Source organism: Perca fluviatilis, chromosome 4 (assembly GCF_010015445.1).
Source record: "Perca fluviatilis chromosome 4, GENO_Pfluv_1.0, whole genome shotgun sequence".
Taxonomy (NCBI): Eukaryota; Metazoa; Chordata; class Actinopteri; order Perciformes; family Percidae; genus Perca; species Perca fluviatilis.
In genome coordinates, this window is record NC_053115.1 from 38392392 (window position 1) to 38410679 (window position 18288).

The window sequence follows — 18288 nt, forward strand, 5'->3', positions numbered from 1 at the left end:
GGCAGCGCAGGCTTTTCAGTGGCACCGAAATAAGACACCGGAATCTGCATTGTCATTCGGTCCCGTAGATACCAGTCGTTGAGGAACTGGAGTCATATTGGCACAGAGTTTTGGTACCCAACCAACGTGTGCACATTTTCTCACTTTGATAACTTTGTGGGCTTTCCTTTCCTCTTCAAGATGCGTGACCTTGACACAGTTGTGATACTAATCTTCACCGTAATGAGTACACTTGCACAACATGAATGTATACATGCAGAAGTACGAAAATGGAGCTGCTCTCTAGCTTCCTTGCCTCCACATGGGGTTGGCATAGCAACCAACAAAGCACAGTGGGTCACAGTTTATAGGAATGTGAAGCACAGTTGGAAAGAGTCTTTGACCAGTCAGATAATTGCTCAACAACACCAGATACCAAACGAGAGTCAAAGAGATGATGGATTTGGTCTGACCTTTCATCTGATTATGCTGAAAAACTCTCCATATTGGGAAAGCTGTGGCTGGTTTCCTTAAACAATAACTTCTCAAAGGTCCACTCAGTCCACTGCGGAGGCACCTGGCAGCAGAAATGGAAAATAAACAGCCATTAATTCTTTTACTGGACTTTGAAATTGATTTTGTGCCTGAATGAAAACAAACTACACAACCACAAGTGAGATCAGCGATGACATGTTTGCTGAAGCGAGCCAACAACTTAGTGTCTCTGCATTAATCATCATTAACAAGCTGCGAATACACACGGTGTAAATCTGTCTCTGACAAGTTCAAAACATGGCTCACTGGTCTGACCAGATAGAGGCCGGTGGGAGCGCCTCGTGGTTGCCCAGCCTGGTGGCAAATAATCTGGATTAACGGGAAAGTACATTTTCAGGATAGAGCCTTGATAGAACATCAGGCTTTGCCTGTCACCTTCCACTTTCTCTGTGTTGCCGTTCTTAAAATCTCTTTTTTTTTCGGGAAACTACAACAACGTTTGAGCTGAATAAAATGGCAAGTTTTAAAGAATACTTAGTTCGTGCAACAAGGCAGGCCTGCTCGGTTCTTTTGGGGGAATGATTGTGAAGATTTTACACCCGCCTCCCCTGAAAGAATGACACAATTATATATGCTACATATTCAACAACAACAAAACGGATGCGCGAGACAAAGCTGTTTTTACACATACAGGTAATTCACTTATTCACATCATTTTGACTTCAGTCGCGCAACCTTGCCCCTATTTTCAACTGTTGCTGAGTAACGTACATTAACATCCCATGGTCACATGGGATGTCTCCTTCATAGTAACTAGCGGTAAAAAAAAAAAGTCGAAGAGGAGGTCTGTGCTACAGAGCGGCGATTGCTTGTTGTTTAAGCCGCTACAGACCTCCGTCACAGCTCGGTCGTATCAGCGGCATTTAGACGGCTGTAGATGTGTTGAGCCGCAACGGAATTCCTCAACACCGGCTCTGGTACTCCGTCAGGTCAGGCTTTAGTTGGTGGTTCAGTTATCCGAGAATAGGTGACTGCCAGCCGGGGACAGAGCACCGCAAGCTGCCGGTCATTTCGCCGGAGATTACGGTTAAGTAAGTAATGAAACGACTAGTTAAGAAAAGAACTAATGTTAGTCCCTGTCGCTGCCATGTTGTTTGTGTATCTTTATGGCAAACAGGAGCCCAGAGGGGAGCGTCGGCGAATGTTAAGGAGAAAACCGATTTTCATTTAAACAAATCGACGTTGACTACACATTCGAGTTAATTGATAAAATCGATTTATCGCCCAGCCCTACACGTAGCAAAAGATATTCGTTTTAAAAACGAAAACATAGTAGTGTAAATGTAGCCTCAGTAACTCCGCACAGTAATTGTTTCTACAGCTTTTCCATGCAACACGTTCACGCTGTTTCTTTCACACAGACAGTATATCCTCCTACTCATTATCTTCATACGTACAGCACAAATGTTCTTTTAACTTTACTCTTTATTTTAGTTTTGTTGTCTGGTGCAGTTTGGTGTTTGGTGATAAGGTTTTGAAGATTCTTCTTTGATGTGCTTTTCAAAAACATCCTCAGCGTTATTCATCTAAGATTTTAACAAATTTACATACAAAAACCACACCACAGCTGTCTTCTTTCTATTTAACAAAAAAATTTAGTTTTCACGTTTTAAAATGCTTTCATAGAGAACTTGACTACAAGTTACTAACTACAAGTTGTATTCCTGTAGTTTAGAGTTGAACCAGTTTCATTTTCAGAGAGCGCAAGCTGTCCTGCATCTGTACCTCCCCTCCCATTGTACTGATTCACTTTTTAACATTAGTTTTTTGGGAGAGTTTGATGCTTTTGAATCCCCTTTTTATAATTATTATGGATTATAAATAGAGGTGTCATTTTAAGAATTAAAATGTCATTAAGAATGATGTTTCTGCTGAGAGAGACATGCTGGACAAACTGTACTTATTTAACACTTGTGAATTTAATCAGATGACGCATTATATTATATTATAATGGTTATTGGTCATAAAGAAATTGCTGAAAGGACATTATACATTTTAAAAAATGTGTCCCAATTTTTACTGAGGTTGTATTTTATTCATTTAGTAAGATTAAAGATGAAGCTGCCAGCCACACCCGGCTGTTAATGTCGTCTCTCCCCTCTGCGTCTTTTATGTTTTATAGATCAGGGATATGTTGAAGCCTCTATCGTATTTTTTTCATTTTCCATTGCAACTGAGTTTTAAAAGTCTCATTTCTCAGCACCTGGCCAAGTGACTCACCCGTATTGATCAACAACCTAATTGATTTAGGGCGGACATATTATGGTAATGTTGTTCCGCACTTATTGCTGCTTTAATAATGCAACACGTCACTCATCCTGGAAGGGAAATTCTCTTTGTTTGCCCGTTCATGCTCAGGTTGGAGTGCAGTAAGCACCATCTAAATGTTGAGGATTCTGGGACACTTAAAGGCTCTGACACACCAACCGACCGTCGGCAGAAAAGGCGTGATCAGGCGTGGCAGAAAAGGACTGATCAGTCGGCTCTCGTTAGAGTTTAGATTCTCTGCCCGAGCCAGACCCGAGCCAGACCCGAGCCGGACCCGACTTCGGGCTGTTATTTTCCGCCACTATCCTCGGGCCGGGCCCTTGATCAAGCATTTGTGTTTTTTTTAATCATTACTTTAGCCTAATTGGGTGGGGAGAAAGCTATGCCATAATCAGAACTAGTATCCATATAGGCTATATTTAGGCCAAAGTAACAAATGTCCAGAAAGTTACACAAGTTGGACTACAGTTACAAAATGCAGCATGTGTCATGCGCGGAGTCTCCTCCTCTCGCACACATCACACCGGGGCTGCTGGGCTGTATGGTGGAGCTTAAGTGCAACATGGAGCTTGAGGATGTAAAGAAAAAAAGAAAAACAGGAGAATTACCTTTGAGCAAGTTCGGAGGAAAGTCGGAGGTATGGAACCATTTTAAACAAGTTGTGGGAAGTGACAACATATGTGTCGGCTTTGTTGAGTGCATTAAGTGCGGCCGCTGTTCGCCTATGACAGCAAATAAAACGGGGACTTGGATGATGAACACATGAAGCAGGCTCGCCATGGCAGAAAAGATGATAGTCAGCCTTCAACGTCCTCTTTTGTTACTTCTCCAAGCATAGGCTACCCCTGAGGGGCGGGGCAAGCCCTCCCAGAGAAATAGCCTACGTTGAGTTTTTTTTTTACGTTTCTTCATTCAGATCCATTTGCGATCCGTTCCATTCTGAATAAACAAACAGCGCAGTTTACATGCTTCGCTCTTGTGGCATTATTCATTAAGATAACTTTAAACAGATTTCTGCAGTTCAAACAACTCTGAATTGTAGTTGAGAACGTCAGTTATAAACGGCCCACGGATTAAAAAAGTGTCGGGTTGAAATCAGGCTCGGGCTCATAATTCCAGTTAATGTGCCGGGCCGGGCTCGGACACAACGTGCACGGGCTCGGGCTGGGTCGGGCTTGATTTTTTGGGCCCGATCTAAGCTCTAGCTCTCGTCTCCCCGAGTTTGTCCAAAAAAGCGTCAGAATATACCAACGCGATGCCGACTTGAGCGTACGTTCTGGTGACGTAATACGTCTCCATAACAGCAGGCGGCGTTTATCTGTATTGTCGCCTAAAAAATGAAAACCGGAAATGATGGAACATCTTTCTAGACCTAGTAAACACAGAGCATGCTGTCGTCAGTCATTGTTTTCATCAGAGAGTGGTGATAGTAGTCAAGAAGGATTGCCGTTGTCATTTCTCACTGAACGGAAGAAAACACGATGGCTAGTAATAGGAAGATACTGGCGTTGTCAGCTCTCGGGCTCTCCGGTTTTCTCGTGCACCGATTCGCTGGTCAAGGGCTAGCACTCCACCAATCAGATTGGTCATTGAGTCAGACTGCCCACTGGCCGATTCAACAAGTCAAATCGGCCCAAATGAAGGCCGACGGCTCCTCCCGACTGACGACGGAACACAGCGAACAGACTCGAGTCACCGACCTCGCCAGACTGTCCAACGATGGCCGATAATCGGGTTGGTGTCAGCGCCTTAAAGCAGGATGAACACCTACTATAATTTGTGTATGCACCCCTATCTTTTGGTTGAAGGAAGTTTCCTACAGTTGAATTTAAACACAGATTCCAAAATTTCCTTTAAGAATACTTTTTTGGGACACCAAAAAGAGTCATGTTACTCTTGTTTTTCAGTCTTTTTCTTCAGATTCAACTTTTGTCACTTTTTTGCCGTGGGGTGGTGTGACGGGAGGGGGTCACGGAGAGCGTGATTTACATGTAATCTGGAGAGAATGTCAGTCTTCTGGACTCGCCCCGAAGCCTGGCTTCCCTCCTGTGTATTATATTATTCAATTAAACGTCATCTGTAGATATAATAAGTACTCAAGCCTGGAAATAATTCATAATGAACGCATGATAATGGACACACAAAAGAAATCCCCCATATATTTAATGGACTGTCCCTCCTCTTTGTGCAAAGCTGAAGTGATGAGCAATTTAAGTTTGTTTGTTTTTCTCCATAATCTGCCGAATGAAATGTTTTATTGTCACGATTCATCCCCTAGTTGGTTGGTTTGGTTTTCAGGCTTTAAACAAGCACCACTGATTTTTAGAATTTCAACTTGGTACCAAAGTATCGGTTCTCGTGACATCCCTACATGTAAATGATGTAAACGGAAATATTTCACAAATCTTTTTAACTCTAATATAGGCCTGAAAAAATTATTACAGAATGGTCTAATGGCAGTTTTTAAATAATCGCCGTTTTCTTTGTTCAACCTCAATTAATTGCTAACATTAGCTAAGGTCCCAAGGGGTATATCTGTTAATGGTTTTGTCAATTTTATGTTCACTTAAGAAAAACATACGATGTTTTATGATAATAAAGAGGCGCGATTTACTTCATAGTACCTGTGCTATTACTTTATCTGGGTCACATGACAGTGATATTACCAAAAGATGTCTCCTGGGATTCATTCAATACTTTATTTGTTTGGAAAAAGTAATAAATCAATTTTTTTTTTTTTTTTAAGACAATTAATTGCACAGCAACATTTGGAATTGTTACAGCTCTACTCTAATATAAGCTGCAACCCTAGTGTTAAAAACAAAATGTCTTCCATAATTACCTCATCCAGAAGTATACAATTTAACCCAATATACCATCCAAGTCAACATCCTCCTGCAACAGCAGTGGATGTACTACGCGTCAATGACTACGTGACTACATGAACATAACATTCCGGGTTTTGCCCTAAGTCTGGAAAAGATGATATTCCGACTAAGCGGTTTACATGGCTAATGAAAGTAAATATTCCACTAATATTCCTGTTTACATGTAGCCGTGCAAAACGAGACTTTTTCAAAGTTTACCAGCGGTGGAGGACTTGTTGGACAGTGCGAACACAGCCTAACCCTCTTTCATGCCTTCAACCAGCTTCTCAAAAAGGTCGGCATAGAGATGTGTGTGCATATCCAAAAACCTGTTGATATCCAAGTCTTTGATAATGTTTAAAAGTAGCTGTGTTTCTCCTTCTTATCGGGTCTGCAGCCTTGCAAACTGTTGGCTGGTTGGTTTGTTTACAGCAACCATAGCAACGCACAGAGCTGACCATAAGCCGTAAACTGCAGTAAAAACCCTGATTGAAACGCATATTCCAAATGCGCTGTATACATGTCCAAAGAATGCCTCTTAAACCCGAATAATACCGGCATAACCCACATTAATCGGAAAATGCTATATTCAGAAAAAGGCCTTATTCGGAATATCCAACCTGAATATGCTGTTTACATGACCTGTATCAAATTCTGAATATTGTCATATTCTGAATAATAGTGGAATATTGGTGTATTGATGTAAATGTACTGAATCACTGTGTGTTGACTCTGAAACTTGATATATACTCAGCAAAAAAAAGAAACGCCCTGTCACTTTCAACTGCCTTTATCTTTTAAGCAAACTTCACATTTGCAAATATTTGCATGAACATTAAAAGATTTAACAACTAAGACATAAACTGAACAATTTTCACAGACATGTGACTAACCGAAATGGAATAATGTGTCCCTGAACAAAGGGGGGGTCAAAATCCAAAGTAGCCCTCAGTGTCTGGTGTGGCCACCAGCTGCATTAAGTACTGCAGTGCATCTCCTCCTCGTGGACTGAATCCGACTGGCCAGTTCTTGCGGTTGTTGTTGCCATCCTGCACCAGGTGTGATATTCGGATGTACCGATCTATGTAGGTGTTGTTACTCGTGGTCTGCCACTGCGAGGACAATCAGCTGTGCTTCCTGTCTCCCTGTAAGCGCTGTCTTAGGTGTCTCACAGTAGGGACTTCGCAATGTATTTGCCCTGGCCACATCTGCTGTCCTCATGCCTCCTGGCACCATGCCTAAGGCACGTTCACACAGATTAGCAGGGACCCTGGGCATCTTTCTTTTGGTGTTTTTCAGAGTCAATAGAAAGGTCTCTTTACTTTCCTAATTTTCTTCTAACTGTGACCTTAATTGCCTACCGCCCTTAAGCTGTTATTGTCTTTTCGACCGTTCAACAGGTGCATGTTCATTAATTGTTCATGGTTCATTGAACCAGCATGGAAAACATTGTTTAAATCCTTTTCAATGAAGATCTCTGAAGTTATTTAGATTTTTACAAAAGTATCTTTAAAGTACAGTGTCCTGAAAAAGGGGTCCGTTTCTTTTTTTCCTGAGTTTATAATGAATAACGTATTCTCCACTGTGAGTTCTCACCAAGACCGATTCCTGTGCGCCTGCTGTCGTGAAGTAAATATTGACTGTGTATCTCGCAGGGAGAGACGAGACGATGCAGCCAGCCAAGCCGTCCTTCCTCGAGTACTTTGAGCAGAAAGAGAAGGAGGCCAACAGTCACAATGACGGAGGAGGACAAAACAACGCAGATAACCGCAAACTGCCCGGTGAAGGAGACTTTGAAGTGGTGAGTTACAAGACGTGTGTGTGTGTGTGTGTGTGTGTGTGTGTGTGTGTGTGTGTGTGTGTGTGTGTGTGTGTGTGTGTGTGTGTGTGTGTGTGTGTGTGTGTGTGTGTGTGTGTGTGTGTGTGTGTGTGTGTGTGTGTGTGTGTGAGTGAGTGGGTGAGTGAGTGAGAATGTGCCTGCGTCAAGCGTGCGTCTGTATCTGAGTTCGCTGTGAAGTAAAGGTCACTTCATTGAACCAGTTTTGCATTCTGATGCAAACAACTCCACCAACAATTGCCGTTATCGTCATTGCCGTGAGCGCACATCATAGGAATGGTGCTGCCGTCTTTATCAGCAGTTGGATTTTTGATTAACCACCAAAAAACATAACAATAAAATTGACAAAAAGGCCATGCCTTTTCAAATCAACATCCGGACTGCTTGGGCCTTTCTGTGTGGAGTCTGCATGTTCTCCCCGTGACAACATTATGGAAAGGATCCCTACAGAGATAGACCTTTAAAACCTGTTTGAGACCTTTCTGTTTAACCAGAAACAGCTCTGAAGTCACTAGTGCTAAACCCACCAGACTCCATTTAAAAAAAAAAAACAATACTTTTAGCGTGTATAGAGCCAACATATTTTCACCTGTAAAGCGGTAAACTGTGTTTATTTCAACCAAAGCTAGAGTTGTGATGGTTGGAAAAGTGGAAAGACAACCCCAAACTGCTTTTCACAGTTTTATTTTGTTTCTGTAGACTTCCAATGAAGTGCATTTTACTATGCTAAAATTAGTGTTTATTTACATGGAGTCTGGTGGGTTTAGCGAATGCAATTTTGCGGATGTTTTTATGTTTAAAAAAAAAAGGATCTTACTCTTTAAAGGTCCCATGACATGGCACTCTTTGGATGCTTTTATATAGACCTTAGTGGTCCCCTAATACTGTATCTGAAGTCTCTTTCCCGAAATTCAGCCTTGGTGCAGAATTACAGCCACTAGAGCCAGTCCCGCAATGAGCTTTCCTTAGGATGTGCCATTTCTGTGTCTGTAGCTATTGAAGAGGAGAGAGGGGTGTGTCCTTGACAAACTGCCACTTTACTCTAAGGAGAAGATTCCAGATCGGCCCATCTGAGCTTTCATTTTCTCAAAGGCAGAGCAGGATACCCAGGGCTCGGTTTATACCTATCACCATTTCTAGCCACTGGGGGACCATAGGCAGGCTGGGGGAATGCATATTAATGTTAAAAAACCTCATAAAGTGAAATTTTCATGCCATGGGACCTTTAACAGAAAGGTCGACCTCCTTAGAAATCCTTTCCATAATGTTGTCAGACACTTAGAATATTAATCTGAGCCTGTCAGAGGCAAAACAAGCTTTGCTGCTTCTAAACTGATTCCCAGTCTACAGTCCCAAACTTTTTAACAAGCAACCGGTTCATATTTACGTTTTTTTAACGTGGCTTTTAAATTGCTTACAAAATACTTTGGCACTTTCCATGATACAGGCTGATGCCTCTGTGAAAAGCACATTACAGTGAGTGGAGAAGGAGAGCTTGTTTGTCTTGCTTAAGGACATTTAAGCAGGACAAATGGCTGCCCTTGCTGCTGCTGGAATTAAATATTAAATATGTGACCTTTTTTAAATACGAGGTGGTTTCTCTTACCAGAACACCCGGCTGCCTTTTCAGCTTCAGATATTCAGAGGGCACTAAAGCCTCTTCTTTCAGAAAGGGATATCCGGACAATGAACCTTTTTATTTCCCAAATAACCATTTGTTGATAGTTTGGTTATTAAAAGGAACAAAATTTGTTTTTTACTGCAGTTATTTTGGGGGATGTAGCAGTGGTGAAGTAGTGCTTAAATGCTGGGAAATGTTGAATTGTCCCCTGGTGTTTGGGCATGTAGTCGTTGTCTAAGTATGCATCTATAAAAGAAACAAGGCTTTGTGTGTGCATCACGGTGAAGATGCGCGCACGCACACACAGACACACACACACACACACACACACACACACACACACACACACACACACACACACACACACACACACACGTACCTATTGAGACTTACTTCCTTGCATGTGTGCATTTGAAGTTGTTACACTAACAGACAGTGACAGGTAGCCGCTGGATGAACCCGATTTCCTTCTCCTGGATCTTTAATACTTTTCACTGTGAACATGCATGCTGTCACAAACACACACACACAGCATCATCTTCAATAGGAGTCTCCCTCATTGCTGTGACACACTGTCAGATTTATTGAAAGTAAGAGGATCGTCTCACAGTGATGACAGTCAGGTAACAGATTTGGGTTAATGGAAAGTTCTTTAGTGTCTGAGAGGAGAAAAAGCTACTGTAAATCTATGCGGTCTGTCATATAAGCTATATGTAGAATTCTTATTATTTCAAACCTGGCTCAAAATGACAACAACACAACAAACTAGGACTGTGCAATTAATCGAATTTTGATCGCGATTGTGATTTTTGGCACAAAAACAATGTCATCGAGAAAAAGATAAATTTGCAATAAGTCGTGTGTTGCGAAAAACACGCTCCCCTTCGCCCCTCTTGGCTAAACCCACTCAGCAAACATTAAACGGGAAAAGTATGAAAATGCAAATTCGTAAATCAATCTTTGCCGTTTTAAAGATCAGTTACTGATTAAATATTAGAAGTTTAAGAGATACAAAATGCATGTTTTTCATCTCGCTGAAGTAAAAAACCAGACTTCTGCACCTCCCCTTGGCTCTGTTTTCAGGCTTTAAATGATCTAGCTGTGACAGGAGACTTTGGCCAATCACAGGTCATTCAAAAGAGAGAGAGAGAGACAGCTGCTCAAAAGTAAAGAGTTATGTCACAGGAAAAGATCTATCGCAATTTCCCCACCCCCCTGTAATGACGACCTAACCCTTACAGCTGGGAAACCTTTTCTTAAACCTGAAATGTGTTCGAACAAGTTCGAACTACAGCAAAGTTGACAGGGCAGTGAAAAATGTTTTACCCTGATCAGGTAATGTGACGTTTACTCCAACAACAGCTGTCAACAGCAGTTTGGGGAGTTTTTCTTTTGTGCTACTACTAAGTAAATGGTCATTTCAGAGAGAGCGATACCTATTGGTTGTTCTGTGCATGCATCAAAATGCTCAATCCACAGAGCAATGCACACAGCCCGTATCTTTATTTTCTGGGATGGTGAGCTTAAAGAGACAGGCGCTAAAAATGTGCATTTCAGACCGAGGTATACAGGTATATTCAGGCGAACAGTATGAGAAAAACAATGTGTTTTTTTTTACATTAAAGCATGTAAACATGTTACAGTAAAAAACCCAAATACGAGTATTAACCTGAAAATGAGCATGATATGGGACCGTTAAATACAACTATCTCATTGCTTTACTGCAGCATTTAGAGTCCAGTCAAACAGGATTCACTTGACAACACAAATCCCACTCGGGGGAGGATTTATTGTACCATTAGACTTGCAAATGTGAGGATTAAAAGCTAATTTCTTCTGGGATCTTTAAGACTTTGAGGCAGCTTGTTGACAGCTTCACGTTGTGTTTAATTTTAGATCCGTCTAGTATGCTATTTATATTTGGCTTCCAGGTGATTTTTCTTAATGTTACCTTATCATTATCTTATACAATGTTAATGTTATCCAAAAACGTTGTCACGTTGGCTGGCTTTTTACAACCCTCTCATATTAAGACGTGTTTGAATGTTATATAGCTGCCTTAACTAGCATGCTTCAGTGTTATAACGCATCATAGAACATGCAATGGGAAAGCACTAACCTACATTATTTACGAGGAGCAGACGTAGAACAACCAATCTCGTTCATTTGCTTCATTCTGTCCTCTATTTTTATTCTTCCCTTATTAGTTTTCCTTTTTCCCGTCTTACAATCCCCCCTGACTTTCTTTCCAGCCTTCCTGTCTCCTCGGAATAAATCTTAAGGAGATCGTATTCTCATCCAACAGATCCCTACCGCAGTTATTATGGTAAAATAAGCAGTGGAAAATATTTTTTGTAAACTGAAACTAAATTAAAACTAAAACCTTTAAGAAAAACTAAACAAAAACTATATATTGCCAGTTTAAAAAAAAAACTAACAATAACTATGTAACTACATACTTCTGAGACATTATACCTGGCCCTAAAAACTACTAAAACTACTGTAAAACTAAATATATAAAAACTTAGCCTTTCTGAAAACAAACTAAACTAAAACTAGCAAACAACTCTGAATTTTAACTAAAAATAAACTAAAATGTTAACCCCAAAGTCAAAACTAAAATAGAATAAAAACTCATTTAAAATTCAAAACTCTAATTAAAGCTGCAAGCCGCGATGAGCGGGCCCTCGCCCCTCCCAGCACGTCGGGGGTGTTGGCGGGATGCCTAGGCGATTTACTCCAAACTTTGCACACACCCTCAGTGGAGCATGGGGAACAACTTTGCCGAGTTTCCTGTAATTCAGAATAACTGTTGCCAAGATACGCAACACTTCCTGTTTTGACTGCCACGTACAGGAAGTTGGTCCTCTATTAACCTCGATTCTGACAGAAGATTATATTCAGGGCTGCCGTTTCAAACCATCACCAGTTAATGAACGCATCATCAGCCACATAAGTTTAGAGAAGAGATGTGTTTGGTTTCCTGGCAGTGGTTTCAGAAGTCCATCCAAAACATCCAGTAGACCAGTGTTTCTCAAATGGGGGTACGTGTACCCCAGGTTTTTGTTTCTTTTTTCAAAGTTTTTGTCACCTTTTGGGAATTTTTTTTTATCACTTTTGTCGCCCTAGTTTTGCCTTCCTTGTCTCTACTGTGTTTTTTTTTCGAAGTTATTGATTTTTTTTATAAGTTTGTCTCTTTTTTTCAAAGTTTTTGTTAAAATCTTTTTTTTTTCTCTCTTTTTCATCAAGTTCCCGCAATTTTTGCAAGTTCCCGCAATTTCATCACATAAAATTGCATAAATATCCCGCATATTCCATCGCATTTTTTAAGAAAACGTGCCGCATAATCAAGGAGTTTTGCCCGCAACAATCACAAAAAACTCTTACTTTTACTAAATAATTACTAAATAACCACACAAAACATTGATCTAAAAGATCAACAACATGTTTTGTAACACTCCATAAATTATTTCAACTATGAGCAGAGTGTAAAGGCGTTTTGATATTTTAATCTGCAATAGAATAGTGTCACGCAGTTTTGCACCAGAAGTCACCTAACAGGATGGGATCATCCCGAGAGTACAACGAGGTGCGAGGAAAAACAGAAGCCTAAAGGCCGTTTTACAGTAGAGCGGAGGCTCCACGCAGAGCTCTCGCCGTAGCCTATGAGAGTGGCCTAATGTTTATACCTGTGCGCTGGTGTGTGTGTCGAGTGTGTGTGGTGTTTGTGGTGTGGGGGATGAGTGTGGGGGGGTGTGTGGTAGATGGAGAAGTGAGAGTGCCGGCGATTAGCTTCGGAGCGAGTAGCGACTCTAGAGTTATAGTGAGAGAAACAAAGTCTCTCCTCTGTTCTTTCTGACCACGGTGGGAAATCTGGAGCAGGAGAAGTTAACCCTCTCCTTGATTTCACATTGTTTATGGAGAAGGAGAACCAGGAAATGAGTCGGGGGGGAAATGCAACGCTACCAAGCCACGGCCGAGCGAAGTGCGTCGCCGCGACGTGTAGTTACATTTTTCGAGAGGTGCACGTCAGGCTACGGCGTAGACGCAGAGGGGTCTGCGTCTACGCCGGACCCTGCGCCGTCAATTCGACACACTATAAAAAGGCCTTTAGCTTTCTGCTGCAAAAGGAATAATTGCTCTAGTTGTTACGGTTTTTATTTAAGATCGATATAAAAAGGATCATGTTAAGGACCCTCCGCTGTTTGACTTTATAGCCCCAACATTTAATCGAGAAAATAATTGGAAGATGAATCAATAGTATAAATTGTGAATTGCAGCCCTAATCTGCTGTTATTGAATCTAAAAACATTTTGATGTTTAAAGATGACTCGAGTGTCTGTTTTTACGTTGACCGCGGTGTCGTCCGGTTGCAGGACCTTCCCTTCTCTCCTCACGGTTAGCTCTCCAGTGGACGCCAGTGTTTTTTTAGCATCATTGATTGTGAGTAATAAATAGCCGGAGAGCAAAGTGCTGCTGGTAAAAGCTGAGAGGGGGGAATCCCCCCGGGGGTGGGGAAGCTAAAGCTTGGCATCAGGTCCCTATCTGAGACCTACAGCGGAGAGGGAAAGAGATCAAATAAATGTCGATAGATGTAGCCTTTTGAGAGCTACTAAAATAGATGCACTCATCAGACACCTTGATTATCGCCGTCACGCTTGAGGAATTTTTAGGTGGTAAAGATTTTCTTGAGTATCCATTAATGGACTCGGTACCGATTGGTCTTTGGCGTCGTCAAATCCTCGGGCTGCACAGGATTTTAACAAGAACGAGAAGTCATAGAAGAAGAAAGCTAGCGTCACATCCAGTTGTGAGGGTGGTGATATACACACCAGCCTGTGATTTGGATTAAATTGTGTGTTTTAAGTAGGGATGCACCGAACCCAGATTTTTGGGGTTCGGCCGAATACCGAACCCACTGGTTAAGATTCTGCCGAACCGAACTCTACTCCCATCTTTTATTTAATTTTTTATATTTTATTATTAATTTAATACGTACTGTATACTGTGTACCTATACTTATACTTTACTTATATTGTTTATATTCTATTTAGAGAATGTGTGTGTGACATGCACCAACAACACCAAAACAAATTCCTTGTATGTGTTAAAAACTTACTTGGCAATAAAGCTTTTCTGATTCTGATCCTCAGTCCATTAACACAGTAAACCCCTTAATGAAGTAAACAACGTCCACAACTTAATGTTGAATTCACACGCTCTTTTCACATCGTAGGAAAGCACATCGCTATCGCCAGCTGAGCAACTTTGACAACTTTGTTTGGCAATTTTTGCTAACCAGGCATGATGAAGGCATGTTGGGTGGGTGAAATTAGAAAGCTAGCTAACGAGCAGCAGTCGCTCCGCTCCCAATGTAGGGAGACTCATTTGCCAAGAGAACAGCTGACAGGGAAAAGCACTGTCTGGTTAAGTTTTTAGCTGTGACTGTCCTTCCTTACCTGAAGCTGCTGCGTTTTTGCTGCTGTCCTTAGATTCCTTCATGCACAACTCATACGCAAATGTCTTAACAGCGGTGATGTGTATTGTTTAGGGTCCTCGCCACCACGAGACCAATCGGCATTGCAAATTGAACATGTAGCTGGACTTGAATGGCCTTCTTTTGACTGAAAGTACTGCCAAACACTTTTTCTGCTCACGAGTTCCATTTTCACTTTCTCTCACCCTACTGCATTGAACGTAAACACCTAACACGCTGTCATTATGTCGACCATAACTCTACAAAGAGTGTAGAAGTGACAAGAGCGTTCAGTCCAAGATGGCGGCTCTGCAGCTCGGTCATGGGTGCGTTTGTTGCAATGGAACGTTCTATTGAGTTTCGCCTCTTGTTACTTCTGTACTCTTTGACAAGAGCAGAAACTCAACACAACGCTTGACTCTTTTTCTCGAGTTTCGCTTCTTGTTACTTCTCTTTGGTAGTGTTCGGTTCGGTCGAAAAAAATTCTAAAGTTCGACAGTACCCGACCTCCGTCAGGTTCGGTGCATCCCTAGTTTTAAGCAACAACAGATGGGCATACTGACCTGTATGTAACATTACTTTGTAAAAGTGGCGGAAGAAGTATTCAGGTCCTTTACTTCAGTAAAAGTACTAATACCGCACTTTAAAAAAAATACTCTGTTACAAGTTAAAATCTTGCATGGAAAATGTTATTTAAATAGCTATATGTAAATTAAAAATGTTTCTGAGACTGGACACATTTTTCATCTGATGATCATAAATGACCTGTAACAGCAAACAAGACTTACAGTGAAAAGAAAGCTATTTTTATGTAGATTTTTTTATAATGCCTTTGCCCGGGAAAAGTCACAAAATGATTTACGGAAAGTAGATCCGCTCTGCAGTCATGCACTCTGACGGGTGACGGATTTCAGTGTAACTCCGGAAAAATCCTGTGTAATTGTGTCCAGCCAGGTAAAAGGTATCAGGAGATTTGTTTATATAGGCCTAATTGTATTCAAATTTTTTTTTTTTGTTGAAGTTATCTGTTGTAGTTATGGCTGATACTGAAAACTACTTGAAACTATCAGACTGTGTGATTTGTGTTATACGACCGGTAAGAATAAAAACGTGTTGGGTGTGTGTTCGTAGGTGAACTCGTGGTCGGTGGAGGAGCTGCGACTGCGCCTGGCGTCTCTGGACCCCCAGATGGAGCAGGAGATCGAGGAGATCCGCCAGCGCTACCAGACCAAGAGGCAGCCCATCCTCGACGCCATTGAAGCCAAAAAACGCCGGCAGCAGAACTTCTGAGAAAAGGAACTGCCGAGCGGAACGACTGGATGTTTATTTTTATTTTTTTTTATTATATCTCTTTGTGTTCTCTGCAGCAGTTTGGTGAAATGTCAGCAAGACAGCCGAGGTTTCACAAAAACTCCATTGCTGAGGTTCGTCCAAAATAACTGCTCACAAAGACGCCGAGATCTGGAAAAACTGTGCGGAGACTTCTGATGATCAAACTGCTGAAGAAGAACTTCCAAAGAGCCGTTTGACAGAATATGAATGACGTTTATTTTGTCTATTTGAGTCGAGATCCACGTTCTCTTTATTCTGTCCGATTGAGAGTCTTCAAGAACTTTTTTTGTTTTCCGGATTAACAGTTTAAAAAAACGCCGATCTGGATAAAAAACAAAACGGCATTTGAGAAAGTTTGATTTGGACACCATCAGCGGCCGATCTGGACTTTCTTTCGGTTTATTTCAGGGTTGTTACACAGCGAAGATGGAATTGGATCTCTTTAAGTGTTGTATTTTACCTTATCGTGTGGTACAATATCATTTTAACCGCTGCCTGCTCAGCTTAGGTACTCGTCTATTAACTCCTCAAGTGTTTCCTGTCGTCGTTGGTCAACGATGATGCTGCTTTCAGTGTTCCCGCTGTGCACCGTGAAAAGTCTCAGAAGTCTGTTCTAGAAATGGATCGTTCTCTCGTCCTGAAAATGGCCCAGGACATGTTGGCTTCTTCTGTGAAAATCAAAGTTTCGGGATCTTTTAAAAAAACAAAGTACTTGTTTGCCATCCCCCGTATTGGATTAGCTAAAAGGAGAGCATCATCATTTGGCCTGTGAGGGTGCTAAACGTCCAGAAGGTTCCTCACTCTAAACTTAAAAACAGCTTTCCCTTTTAAACTTGATAACAAAACTAACTTTCTTTCCCATGTTTTTTTCTTTTCTTTTTTCTACATACAGCGTTAAAGGTGCAGTAGGTAAGACATATAAAACTAACTTTCTGTCATATTTGCTGAAACTGACCCTATGTTTGAGTAAAACTACTTGAAGCAGGTCATTTAAAAAAAATTCAGAAAAATCCAGCTCCTCTGGCACCACCTACAGCCTGTAGTGCGATTTGCAAAAATCCACCGCTCCCTGTTCAGATGCACCGATCATGGCCAAGGGGGTTGTCTAACTGCGTGTCAATCACTGCTCATGCACACGCATTCATTCTCCCTTGTGGGGGGAGGGGCTTAGGAGACTACTTTTGGGCTTTAGCTGAAAGGGGGGAGGGACTGAGAAGTTGTCGATGCCGATTTTTTGGCTAAGTCCTGGATTTTCGCAATTCTACCTACAGCACCTTTAAATATAAATTGTTGTCATAGTTACCTCTGCAAGAAAGGGTAATGTTTTCGCAGTGGTTTGTCTGTCGTCTGTCAGACGGATTATAGAAAAGCTACTAGCCCAAATGTCACGAAACTTGGTGGAAGTTTGAAGCATGGGCCAAGGAAGTACCTATTAAAATTTGGAAAAGATACACACATTATTTTTCACCTTCGTTAACGATTAGAGAGAGGGCCGCGGCCTTGGCGGAGGTCTGTGCTCTCAGAGTGCCCCTTCTAGTTCATCATGTTTAAGTTCTGCAAATGAGTCTGAAAATAGTTATTACAAATGTTATTATTGTGTTCTGTTGCCGGTCAGTCAGGCCAATGTTTTTTTTCGGTTTTTTTTTCCTCTTAATGCCTAATGATGACGGCTTTCTTAGCAATGGTCGTTTAACCCGAGCAGCTACTTTTTGTTTGATGTGATCGTTCTTTCCTCATCTTCCACGTCATGGATCCAACTGGAGGTTAAGAGTCGTTGTCTGACTTTACCCAAACTCCCATTAAACAAAATGGACTAGTAACAGACAAATATCCAGGCAAAATGAAATGTTCGATCCCCAGAAGTAACTGTTGTAGTTTTTTTAGTCATCAGCAGCAAAGAAAATTGCTCCACAAAATATTTATTAACCTTTACCCACCGCTTTAGCATTCATAAGCAGTATATAAACATTTAAATGATTCATAACACCTTTTAATGAAGTTGTAAACAAATATTTTTATTCATTTATAGTCTTTCTCAATGATTATAACTTCTCCTCTAAAGACATTTGATTATTTTACAAATGGATTATCAACTATCTGCTCATATAGCAGCCTCTACTGAACGGGTTATCGTTATAAACACCTTTTACAACTACGTTATCGTGTGTTATAAACCATTTATTGAATGTTTAAAGCAAAAGTGTTACCTTTTTTTTCTGATTTAAATTTAAATTTTATTTTTGTATTTTTTTTTTCTTGAATCTTTAGTTTCTTTTATAATTCCTGAAAAATGTTACTTCTTCAGGTCCCGATATGAGCCAAACTAGTCTGTTGAACGACTGGCAGAACGGAC

General features: G+C 41.1%; 1 protein-coding gene across 1 annotated transcript in view; it reads left to right on the forward strand.

Annotated features, from left to right (window-relative positions):
• The window catches only part of LOC120557646 (serine/threonine-protein kinase 4-like), a 43216-nt gene extending 26333 nt beyond the window's left edge, over nt 1-16883 (forward strand). The window contains exons 10-11 of the mRNA XM_039798178.1: nt 7325-7470; nt 15735-16883. Of these exons, the coding sequence (XP_039654112.1) occupies nt 7325-7470; nt 15735-15893 (305 nt within the window). The 3' untranslated portion in view covers nt 15894-16883. The remainder of the gene's footprint in view (nt 1-7324; nt 7471-15734) is intronic.
• The last annotated feature ends 1405 nt before the right edge of the window (nt 16884-18288 follow it).